This window comes from Gopherus evgoodei, chromosome 1 (genome assembly GCF_007399415.2).
Source record: "Gopherus evgoodei ecotype Sinaloan lineage chromosome 1, rGopEvg1_v1.p, whole genome shotgun sequence".
NCBI lineage: Eukaryota > Metazoa > Chordata > Testudines > Testudinidae > Gopherus > Gopherus evgoodei.
The window spans coordinates 197,805,077-197,817,252 of NC_044322.1; the positions used below are offsets into that span (position 1 = coordinate 197,805,077).

The window sequence follows — 12,176 nt, forward strand, 5'->3', positions numbered from 1 at the left end:
GCCCAGAATCTATGATCGACTTCTCAAATTTGCATTTGAAAATTGTAGCCACCCTTATTACAGGCACCCTTGACAGCCTTCATCCCAATCATTTTTTTCTGTATGTTTTGGATCATATCTCAGACTTATTGTAAAATGAGAGAATTTTCTATTTTGTAGCCTAGACCCTTTTCTTCTCTCTTTGGGCTGCACTGTCTAGAGAACTCGCCAAGATGATGGACATGTCGGAATTCGGGGAGGCTGCACCTTTCCTCAGGAAGAGTGATAAGGAGATAATGATATTACAAACTGTGGCATTTGATGGTAAGACAGGATATGTTTTCCTCTGCTTGGTCTGTTAACCTGAAATAGCTGGTGAACTGAATATTTAATTGGATTTACAGGAACATTACAACTGTTAAGTTCTTCAGGAGAGGGATTTTCATATTTGTCTGTTTAAAAAGTGTAGCACACTGATACTACTATAATAAAAACATTAATTACCCTGGTCTGACTAATACATCTATATTTATGCTACCTGTGCAATGTATATCTATTGTCTATATATCCACCTGAAATCTAGTCTGTGTACACATACTTAACTTTCTAATGACAGTGTATGGTTTGAATTTAGTCTGCAGGCCTCACTTTGTAAGATTTGTTTTCCCATAACTTATTTTTCTTGCAAGCCATTCACAGAGGATTTTGATGTAGAGTAACGAGTGAGAATATAAATACATAGATAAGGGGGAGGGATTTATTGTGTATATCAATAAATTGTTTCTACTATTCCATAGTAAAGAGTAATAGCTTTTAGACATCTTGGAGCTAGTCCAGTTACTCCTAGCCCAGGAAAGGAGATGTGTGTAGCTGGATACAGATTGTTACTACTATTAATGATTTACACGGCAAACAGTAGTACACCTAATTAGAAGAATGTGACAGTGTGATTATGCCACATGGCTGGGAAGCAAGAAACATGGGATCTATTCTTGGTTCTGATAGTAGTTTGTTGTATGACTTTGGAGAAGATACTTAACATCTGTGCCACAGTTTCCCCATCTGTAAGTTGATGATGATGCCTACCTTTCTCCAAGGTTGTTGAGGCTTAATTAACATTTGTGAAATGTTTTGCATACCCTGAGGAAAGGCTCTATAGAAGAGAAAAGTTGAATTTGCAAATGGAAATCATAAAAGTAATATTAAGGGACTTTATACCCCACAACTACACGTGCAGCTCCCATGGCTATTGGTGGACATCAAGCACTTGGTTTGATGGTGTGATATGACCTAAAGGGTTTCAGTATGCTTGTGGTATGGAAGTAATCTTACTAACATTAATCAATAGCCCTATAATATGGTCAATTATTACCTATTTGATTCCATAGGGAAGAGGAGGTGTTGGATTCCTGATGAAAAGAAAGCTTATACTGAAGGGGATATTAAAGAGAGCAGCGGTGGCAAAGTCACTGTTGAGACTGTGGATGGAAAGGTATGGAACATTTTTCCATTTGTCTATCAATGCTTGATGATTGGTGTAATCAGAATCAAACCAATTAATAGCCACAGCCCATGTGTGTGTTTTTATTTTGTTTTGTTTTGTTTTGTTGTTTTTTCTGTACATTTTTTCTCTTTTCTGGTATTGAAGAGCAAAGTACGCAACTGAGCAATCCTATCCCAGAGGGAAAAAATTAAACTGCATAGTACTTAATGATTTCCAAGATCATACAACTTCATATTTTACTACCTCTGTCTGTCTTTCTCTGTTGTTATGCCTCATGCTCATCTGACATCTGTTACCGCTAACAGCGAACATCATGTATGTAGGACAGGTTGATCTGAAGAATTTCCTCATGCTGGGAAAATTTCTTCTATGGTCCCAAAGAATCAGAAATGTATGTGGTCTGAGAGAGTCGCTTGAAGTTTCAGTAAAAGAGCCTGCACAGGGAGGCGGTGTCATGTCATGCACAGGGTGTGATGTACTGGGACTGAGGAGATGTGCTTCTTATTCCTGGCTCTGCCACTGACCTCCTCTATGACCTTTGGGCAAGCTGCATCCCTTCCTTTGATTTCCCTTTGAGTGTGACCCTGTGTAGTTTTCCCTGTCTGTTCTGTGTGGTTAGATCAGGGCACAGACTGTTTGTGCCCCTGTGTTTGTGCAATGGGGCCGCAATCTCGGTTCAGGCCTCTGGGTGATATCAGAATATAAATCAGGAATGGGCAAACTTTTTGGCCCGAGGGCCACATCAGGGTGTAAAACTGTATGGAGGGCTGGGTAGGGAAGGCTGTGCCTCCCCAAACAGCCTGACCTCCACCCCCATCTGACCCCTTCCACTTTCCACCCCCTGACTGTCCCCCTCAGAAGCCCATCCAACCCTCCTCCCTGCTCCTTGTCCCCTGACTACCCCCTCCCAGAACTCCCACTCCTAATTGCCCCCTGGGACTCCACTCCCTATCCAACCCCGCCTGCTCCCTGTCCCCTGACTGCTCCGACCCCTATCCATACCCCTGCCCCTGACAGGCCCCCCCAGGACCACACCCCCATCCAATCCCCCCTGTTCCTCATCCTCTGCCTCCCCCAAATCTCTACCCCTTCCAACCGCCCCCTGCTCCGTGTCCACTGCTTCCCCCAAACCACCTGCCCCAACCCTCTGGCCAGTCCCCTTACCATGCCAGAGCCAGACACGCTGCCATTCTGCCTTGCATGAGCACACAGCCCCACCACCCAGAGCACTGCCTGTGTGGTGGCATGACTGTGGGGGAGGGAGGACAGTAGGAGAGGGACTGGGAGCTAGCTGCCCAGCCAGAAGTTCAGGGGCAGGGCAGGACGGTCCTGCAGGCCAGATGTGGCCCGCAGGCCATAGTTTGCTTACCCTTGATATAAATAAATAAAAAATAGTAATGCTTAGTTTCTATTGGTTAAAAAATACAGTAGTCAATCCATCCCCAAGTGGAATCTTTAATACATGTGAGCATCTTTTTAAAGGTGTGTCATCAGCTCACTTGTTGCTTTTTTAATGTCACACTGTAGGTAGTGTGGAAAGACAAGGTGACAGTAGTTGCCAGCAATGTTATACTTGTCTGTCTCTGCAGACCGTCACTGTAAAAGAAGATGATGTTCAGCCGATGAACCCCCCGAAGTTTGACATGATTGAGGACATGGCTATGTTGACTCACCTTAATGAGGCATCTGTGCTGCACAATTTGAACAGGCGCTATAGCCACTGGATGATTTATGTAAGAGTCATTGGTTCAACGTATGTGTTTTGAAATGTATTCCGCAAGTGCCATGATGCTAACGACATTGCCTGTACTTCATATTCTACTTCCAACACTGATTGACCCTAAAATTGATTGACCTCAATTCATTTTCAGGAAGGAAATGTATTCGGGGGCGGGGTCAATTTTGTGTCTGAACACTAAGCTAAAGACAAAAGCAAATAAAGGCAGTGGGTTTTTTTGCCTCAAGGGGTGGGACAGCAGAATGGACTGGTTCATTTTATACTGCTCTCAGTACTAATCAAGAGCCCTCCATAGACATTCCTAGCTCCTTAGGCATCAGTGGCTCAAGCTTAGAATGTGTGTAACTGTTTTGTTTTTGGTTTTGTTTTGGCGGGGGGGGGGGCAGGTGAGGGTGAGGGAAGTTGGCTTTCTATTTTCCTGTCTTCAGCCTCACTGTCTGTCTATCTTGTCTGGCTCTAAGCCCCTCCCTGGTACTGCAGCTCCCCCAAAAGAAATATCACTGCAAGTTCTATTCACTGCAAGGAAAAGCTTCAATAGCAACTAACTTAATAGGGCCAAATTTTCCCCTCAGCTTGGTATAGGCAATTCTGACTGAAATCATTGGAAGCTGCATGTCCATATTTCAAAGCAGAATTCATCTCTGCTCTTTAGCTTCTCATATGTTAACCAGGGATCATGCTTATCATCTTCCTTTTGTAAAGTCCTTTAATATCAATGGATAAAGGACAGTGACTTTGAGTGAGACTTAGGCTCCTATGGGTATGTCTACATTGCAATTAGGCACCTGTAGCTGGCCCTTGTTGGCTGGCTCGGGCTTGGGCTATAGGGCTGTTTAACTGTAGTGTAGACATTCCGGCTCAGGTTGCAGCCTGAAGTCTGGGACCCTCCTACCTCACAGGGTCATACAGGTGGGCTCCAGTCTGAGCCCAGACATCTATACTTCAATTAAACAGCCCCATGGACCGAGCCCAAGTCAGCTGGCAGGGGCCAGCCATGGGTTTTTTATTGCAGTGTACATACACTCTAAGTGCCTAAGTCATTTTTGAAAGTCATTTAAGTCACCTAGGCCTTTTAATGCTGAGTGGAGCAGCACCTAAATACCTTTAAAAATCTGGGCCAAAAGGCACTGTGTAAGAGCTAATGGATGACTGATATTAAAACTGACAAATGACTGATTTGTCTTAAATCTCACTCTATATAAAGGCCATTTACTCCCCATCTTGGGTTCCTTTTTAGACCTATTCAGGTTTATTCTGTGTGACTATAAACCCCTACAAATGGCTTCCAGTCTACAACCCGGAGGTGGTTAATGCATACAAAGGCAAGAGGCGGTCAGAGGCTCCCCCTCACATCTTCTCCATTGCAGATAACGCATACAATGACATGCTGCGCAGTAAGTAGCATCATTTGCTTTTCAAACTTGAATTTACGTTATTTTGCCTATGTGACTGATGCTCACTTCTTTTTTTAACTGGATAGAATTTTAACAGTGAAACCGACCAGCACTGAGTGTCCAGGTACTCTCCAAAAGGGTTTAGACTTGAGAACAGAGAGATACAAAGCCCCAGTGACTTGTTCAAGTCTTCTAATAAGAAGAATAAGCTTATCCAATCAAGCGATAGAAAACAAATAGGGTAATAAAACTGGCTTAAACTAGTTTGATCTCCTCCTATACTCTCTGTGGTTCCAGTCCCTAATGATGAACATTTCTAAAGATTGTTCAGTGCTGAGTGTGTGAAGAGCTATCTCTATGTGACCATTGGAGCTTTGAAAATCTACTACTGCTGAAAATATGAGGACCAAAAAAAAAAAAAATCATGAGGCCCTGAGGAAAAATTCAAGGCACGTAACTTTCAATTAAGTAGGAAATAAACCTCTTAATCTTATAACTTCCAAATTCTCAGTCCTACACTCTAGTTTAAGCACTTCAACGTACAAAGAAATCAGTAACTTCAATGAGGAATAGAGGAGGAGGAAGAATAGGAGTTAAAATGGAAGTTAGCTCTAGGTTCATGAGCACCTTCATATAGAGTTGCCAGGCGTCTGGTTTTTGACCAGAACGCCAGGTCGAAAAGGGACCCTGGTGGCACCACTCAGCACAGCTGACTGTGCCACTAAAAGTCCAGTTGGCAGCACAGTGGGCTAAGGCAGGCTCTACGTGGCTGCCATCTGGCTCTTAGGCGCACTGCCACATCCATGGCCAATGGGAGCTGTGGGCGCGGTGCCTGAAGGCGTGGACAGCGTGCAGAACTCCCTCACCCCTCTGCCTATGAGTTGGACATGACAGTTGCTTCCGGAAGCTGCCTAAGGTAAGTGCTGCCCAACTGGAGCCTGCACCCTGAACTCCCTCCTGCACCCCAACCCACTGCCCCAGCCCACAGAAAGTGAGTGAGGGTGAGGGAGAGTGAGCAGTGGAGGGAGGTGGGGATGGAGTGAGCAGGGGCAGGGCTTTGGGGAAGGGGCGGGGCTAGGAGTGGAACAAGGGTGTTCGGTTTTGTGTGATTAGAAAGTTGGCAACCCACCTTCATAATATGTTATCTGAAAATAAGTATCTGATTTTTTGTTTTGATGCAACTTGTCTGAAATCCCTGATGCAAAGCTCAGAGCTGTCTGTGTTTTCATTACTTTCTGAAGGCTGTACTATTTCCGTAGTTGAGGAAATGCTGGTTCACTTTCAAAGAGTAGTTGGTTGCAGAGGATTTTAACAAATTGAGGGGAAACCAAACTAGAGCTAAAAATGAGGGAGAGCCACAAATCAATGGCTGTTACTACACAGGTGCTTACAATTAAGTGTGACATGCACATTTAATTGTAAGCATCAACCACAATCACAGTTTTTTGCTTTTGCTCTTATTACAATGGATCATTGGCTCGGATTGAATCAATGTCTTACTGTTTTAATATTAGTGAGAATTGCATGGTGGATTGTTTTTTTTTAAATCAGTGTATGTACTTTTCTGGCTGGGGAGTGTAACCTACTACAGACACGAAGAAGGGGGAAGTTATCAAATAAGTCTGAGAGCCACTGGTCTAAACTATACGTGCATCATCTATGCACCTATTCTACACTAATCTGAACACCTAATCATGGAGGAAGGAATGCTGGATCTTCTGCACCAAGTTCACATGCACTGCTTCTTGGATTAGTGGAAAATCTCATTAGCAGTCAGTAGTATTAGGCTTTATATCCACTAGAAACAATGCAATAAATATTTGATCAAGTCTGAGTCCTTCCATTAGAGGGCAGTGATGGTGCACACATGCCAGCTACAATAAGGAAATCTTATTACAGGTGGAAATGCAAAAAAGCAATTACTGGAGCGTGTGATTTTTAACATTTTTTTTTTAGAAACTACAGGAGTTTCATCCTGCTCTCGAAAAGGGACTAACAAATGGAAAAGAATGGGAGAGGGTGGAGAACAGAGAGATGTTGTCATAAACTTGACTCAGAAGAGAAGTTGGTTTATCAGCTAATGGCACAATTATGGTCAGAATGGGCCAAATAAATCCTGAGTGTAACTCACTGAGGTCAGTGGAATTAAAATGAAGATGAATTTTGGCCAAGTTTTTTATTTTAAGTCTACAATGAATCTTGAGTGCACGTACAGTAATTATACATATAAAAGAACCATCTCTGTGTAAACATTTAGGGTGGTCCAGTGGGGCATGAGCAGAAGAACCAGTTGGAAGTGAGCAAAGCTATGTGTAGGAGGAACAGGAAGAACATTTTGCTTTGACATGATGGCATAGTTTCTCAGGAGAAGTGGCAGAATGAACGTCATTTGACTTTTAAAACTGGATTGGACGAAGCACTGGAGCATTTAATGTCGTGCTATACTTACAGTGGCCTCTAAAGATTGGATCCTTTCATTTGTTTCCTATTACGCTCATACTTTTAATAACCTTCCTTTCTTCTCCTTTTCTTTTTCCTTAGATCGAGAGAACCAGTCTATGCTGATCACGTAGGTGTTTATTTTTCATCTGGTTTGGGAATCTGTTAGTGCAAAAAAAAAAAGAGAGTCCTCCTGAAATGCAATGTCTGTGAATGAGTGGGACAGAAACTCAGGGCTTGTCTACATCACAAAGTTGCAGGGCTGGTGAGGGGGTTACAGCGCTGCAACTTAGGAGGTGTACACATCTGCAGGGCATCACCAGCGCTGCAACTCCCTGTTTGCAGCGCTGGCCGTACTCCCATTTTGTCTCGGGTGTAGAGGATCCAGCGCTGGTGATCCAGCCCTGGTAATCAAGTGTAGACACTTACCAGCGCTTTTCTTGACCTCCATGGAATAAGCAGGTATCCCAGCATACCTGAGGAAGCCTCTGGTAATCAAGCAGGTCTCCTTCCCCGGTTTGCTCTCGCGTTCCCCGAACCCCCGAGCAAGCAGGTCTCCTTCCCTGCGGTTTGCAGGGGCGTTCGGGGAACGTGAGAGCAAACCGCGGCGAAGCTGGTCTCCTTCCCCGGTTTGCTCTCGGGTTCCCCGAACCCCCCTTGAAGCCGCCCAACAGCGCTGCAGTGTGGCCACATCTAACACCACTTGCAGCGCTGGTTGCTGTAAGTGTGGCCACTCTGCAGCGCTGGCCCTATACAGCTGTACTAATACAGCTGTAACAACCAGCGCTGCAAAATTGTAGATGTAGACATACCCTCAGTCAACCCGTGAATGCCGAGCAATTTCCAGGTGAATGACATCCTGGACATCCAGTTTCAATGTGCTTAAGAATGGAGTACACAGTCTTGCATTTCTAGAGTGACTGTTTTGAACTTGACCTTTAAATGGTGAACTCTCTGTAACTTGAAGTCTTTAAACCATGATCTGAGGACTTCAGTAACTCAGCCCAGAGGTTAGAGTCTATTACAGGAGTGGGTAGTGAGGGAGGTTCTGTGGCCTGCGATGGTCAGGAGATCAGACTAGATCAGTGGTGGCCAGCCAGTCAATTGTGATCTCCAGCGACATAGCGTGGTTGCCCCTAAGACAGGCTCCCTGCCTGCCCCGGCCCCACACTGCTCCCAGAAGCAGCCAGTGTGGCCCTGAGGGCAGGGGGTCAGGGGTTTCCCTCTGCATGCTGCTTCTCTCTGCAAGCACCACTCCCATTGGCCGGGAATGGGGAGCTGTGGCCAATGGGAGTTCCGGGGGCAGTGCTTGCAGAGAGAGGCAGCATGCAGAACCTCATGCCGCCCGCCCCCCTAAGGGCCGCAGGAGCGCATTGGCCCCTTCCAGGAGCAGCGTGGGGCCAGGGTAGGCAGGGAGCCTGCCTTAGCAGCAGCCATGCTGCGTCGCTGACCAGGAGCTGCCGGAGGTAAGTGCTGCCTTGCAGAAGGCTGCACCCCAGCCCTGAGCCCCCTCCCAGAGCCAGCACCCCCTCCTACACCTCAACACTCTGCCCCAGCCCAGAGCCCCCTTCTGCACTCAAACTCTTTCTCAGAGCTTGCATCCCTCATCCCCTCCTGCACCCCAGGCTCAGCCCAGAGTCCCCTCCCACACTGTGAACCCCTCGATCCCAGCCCAGAGCCCATACTCCTTCCCGAAACCCTGCCCCAGCCTGGTGAGAGTGAGGGAGGGTGAGGGAGAGCGAGTGATGGTGGGGGGATGGAGTGAGTGGAGCGGGGCCTCAAGGAGGGGACGGGGTAGATCCTGGGTTTCCCTTACATTCAAAAAGTGATTTTGGGTGTAAAAAGGTTGGAGACCACTGGATTAGATGATCATGATGGTCCCTTCTGATCTTAAAGTCTGAGTCTGAGTTTGTGATTGGAAGTTGTTGCCATCAGATGGCTATGCTGTAGCCAGTGTGAAATGAGTGGCTCAGGACTTAACTCACTGTGACCCCTTCCCTAACGAACCAGATGTGGTCCTTTCAGTCCAGGCACAAGGCACACTGGGAAGGCAGCACAGATGGAAGGTGTGCTGTTACTGCCCTTGCTCTATCTGTCCTATGGGTAGATAGAAGACCTCTTTTCCCAAAGTGGTTAATTTGGCACCTTTCACCAGCACAAAATATATTTAAACTAGGCATTTTGATGAGGCAGTCAAATGTAGGGAGGGAGCAAACCATGACAATCAAAGTAGGGAGCATGGTCTAGTGGCTAGAGCACTGTTTGTAGAGCCCGGTGCTTGGATACTATTCACAGCTCAGCTACTTGCTGTGTAATGTTGATCAAGTAACTTTGCCTTTCTGGATCCGTTACCCTACTGGCTATAACATTCACCTATCTCTAGTGTTGAGACTTGACGTTTGTAATGCAACTCGCTGTACTTAGATGGAACTCACTACACATTGCAAATTATTATTACATTTCTGAGCCCAGTCAGGTGAATAATTAGTTATTGCTATTGCCAATATTCATCCCTGTTCGTTCTATCAGTGGTATGAATTGCCACTCTAAAGTCCAAGCATCAGCAGTAGGAACACAATAAGCCACTGAGAAGAGCCTTTCAGGAATGAAGATTGGCAGGATTGGAGGGTGAAATATGGCTGGTTTTAGGAGTGTCATTATTATCCCTCTGCTTTTAGTGGAGAATCTGGTGCCGGCAAGACTGTGAATACAAAGCGTGTCATTCAGTATTTTGCCACAGTCGCAGCACTCGGGGAACCTGGTAAAAAAAGTGTGAGTATGCAAGGGGCTATTTAATGATGGCCAAGATTATCCTATTGTGTGAAACCTACCTTATGAGTGCGTAATCATACCATCAGATCTCACATGCTAAGCAGCAGTGAACATGACCACCACTTGGACAGGAGATCCAAAAGGAAAAGACTGGGTGCTTGAGGAAAAGGTGTTAATGACTCAATAAGTGGTGTTTCTCCTTCTGAGTCAGCAGTAGTCTTCCTCAACATGGTGTTAGGGGCACAGCTTCTGCTGAAGCTGCTGCCTTCCAGATGAGACAGCAAAGCCAAGGCTTCTACTACTTGTGATTATTGAAGACTGCATGGCACTTTTTTCCAGAAACCATTAGCCTTGGTGTCCTGACTGGATTCTAGAGCTGATCAAAAACTGTCTTTGCTTTTCCATGAAAAACTTAGATAAAAATGAACTTTTTGTTTTCAATTAATTTTTTTGCTGAATGTTTTGGGCATTTGTTTAAAAAAAAACTAAAAATGTTTTTCGTTGTCAAAAACTTGGAAAATTTCTCAACAAAACTTCTGTTTTGTTGAAAACCATTTTATTGTTTGTTTGAAGTGGGGAGAAGGGGTTGCCAAAAAAGAATGTTGACAAAAAAATATCAACCAGTTCTCCTAAATTCCAATCTGGTAAGTTACATTCTGCCTGTACTCACTGCCTGGAATTCCATTTGAATATTGTTGTGTAGTGGTGTTGTGAGCTGTTCAACCAAAAGTTGCCTCATTTCACCTCTACACTGAATACACTTCTGTGGTGTCCTCTACACTGAATACACTTCTGTGGAGTCCTCTATACTGCCTATACAGGGCCTAATTGTCAGTCAGTCCCTGATTTTATACATGTGACTGATGATGACACAAAACCATGCAAGCACTCATTTTGTGCATACAAAACAAGTACCAGGTGGCTGAGTGCCCAGTAGCCAAACTTATATGTGCAAACCAGGTGGGTGCCTGATTTTGAGGGATGGAGTCAGTTGGGCATACACACCGAGTCATGCAGACTGGAAACTGAAATTGGAAGTTCGGCCATAGTTTGATAAATGAGGTAACACTTTATCTCCATTGTCTTCATCATGATCAATAATAGATATTACAGCTCCAGCAGTTCACATGCCACAGGATCCAGTTTTCTAAAGCTTGTCTATTTCTGCTTATATCCCTTTGTTCTTGTTCTCTGATGTCATGTCTTAGCTCTGCATCTGGTTTGTCTGTTGTTCTGATTGGAATCCACTGGGGCAGCTGGTTTGGATAAGGGATTGTGGGAACAAACAAGGTTGGACCCATACTTTCCTATTCCAAGATGTGTCAGGAGCAGGGGGTAATAGCAGCAGAGGGAAGCCAACAGTATGCACTGAGAGAGGGGGTGCTGTCAGTGAGCCACACCCAGGAGTGAAAGTAACTTAAAGGATTTACCGGTACTCCGGAGTCCTGAGCAGAGGGTGGGGCCTCAACCAGAAGAGGCAAGGCCTTTAAATACCAGGGCCCTTTAAATCAAGATTTAAAGGGTCCAGGGCTCCTGCTGGTGCGGGGAGCCCCAGGCCCTTTAAAGCACCACCCAAGCCCCATTGCCGGAGCCCCCTGGTAGCAGCGGCAGGGCTCCAGCAGTGATTTAAAGGGCCTGGGGGTCCCCACAGCAGCAGGAGCCCTAGGCCCTTTAAATCACTGCCAGAGCCCTGCTGCTGCTAAGCCAGGGCTCCAGCGGCAGGGCTCTGGAAGCAATTTAATGGGCCCGGGGCTCCAGCCACTGCAGGGAGCCCCAGGCCCTTTAAATTGCCAGCCTGGGGAAGCCGGTCCAGTCCAGCATGGTGTACTGGCCCTCGTCGGTACACCAAACCAGACTGGCTTAGTTTCACCTCTGGCCCCACTCCTAGAGCATGCCTGGTTTGTGCTGACTTAGATCTCTAATCCTTGCTAATCTTTCTGTCTTTCATAAACTCCTTCATGGTAGTAATCATAATGTCCCCCTTTTTCTTTCTTTCTTTCTTTTTTGTTTGTTTGGTGGTGGTTGTTGTTGTTGTTTATTGTTGTTATTGCTCCTTTGGTAGCAACCAGCCACCAGGACTGGGGTAAGTAGATGACTTCACTATTTTGTCTCATATTTTCAATCTGAAAATGGTACTTAGTTTGCAAGGGCAGGTCATGAGCCTCTGTTTAATATAATTCCATTCTCTATTATCCCATATTCCGACTGAGCCTAGACTATTCAAATTAAATTCACTTCAGCACATAGTCATAAGCTAATTTAAATTAATGGGAGTTATGTGGAGTTCTAAATCCTCTAGCCGTGATTGAAAATCTTACCCATTAGGAATTTTGAGTGCCTTCAACCAATA

The 12,176-nt window shown here is 45.4% G+C and overlaps 1 protein-coding gene across 3 annotated transcripts in view; it reads left to right on the top strand.

Moving 5' to 3' along the window:
• The first annotated feature begins 209 nt into the window (after nt 1–209).
• MYH15 (myosin heavy chain 15) overlaps nt 210–12,176 on the top strand; it is a 67,272-nt gene continuing 55,305 nt past the window's right edge. Inside the window, exons 1-7 of one of the 3 annotated variants that reach the window (XM_030582152.1) lie at nt 210–303; nt 1,368–1,471; nt 3,073–3,216; nt 4,459–4,615; nt 7,157–7,184; nt 9,733–9,826; nt 11,889–11,909. In XM_030582152.1, the coding sequence (XP_030438012.1) occupies nt 213–303; nt 1,368–1,471; nt 3,073–3,216; nt 4,459–4,615; nt 7,157–7,184; nt 9,733–9,826; nt 11,889–11,909 (639 nt within the window). In that variant the 5' untranslated portion in view covers nt 210–212. The remainder of the gene's footprint in view (nt 304–1,367; nt 1,472–3,072; nt 3,217–4,458; nt 4,616–7,156; nt 7,185–9,732; nt 9,827–11,888; nt 11,910–12,176) is intronic. The other 2 variants (XM_030582134.1, XM_030582142.1) reach the window with 2 other exon arrangements.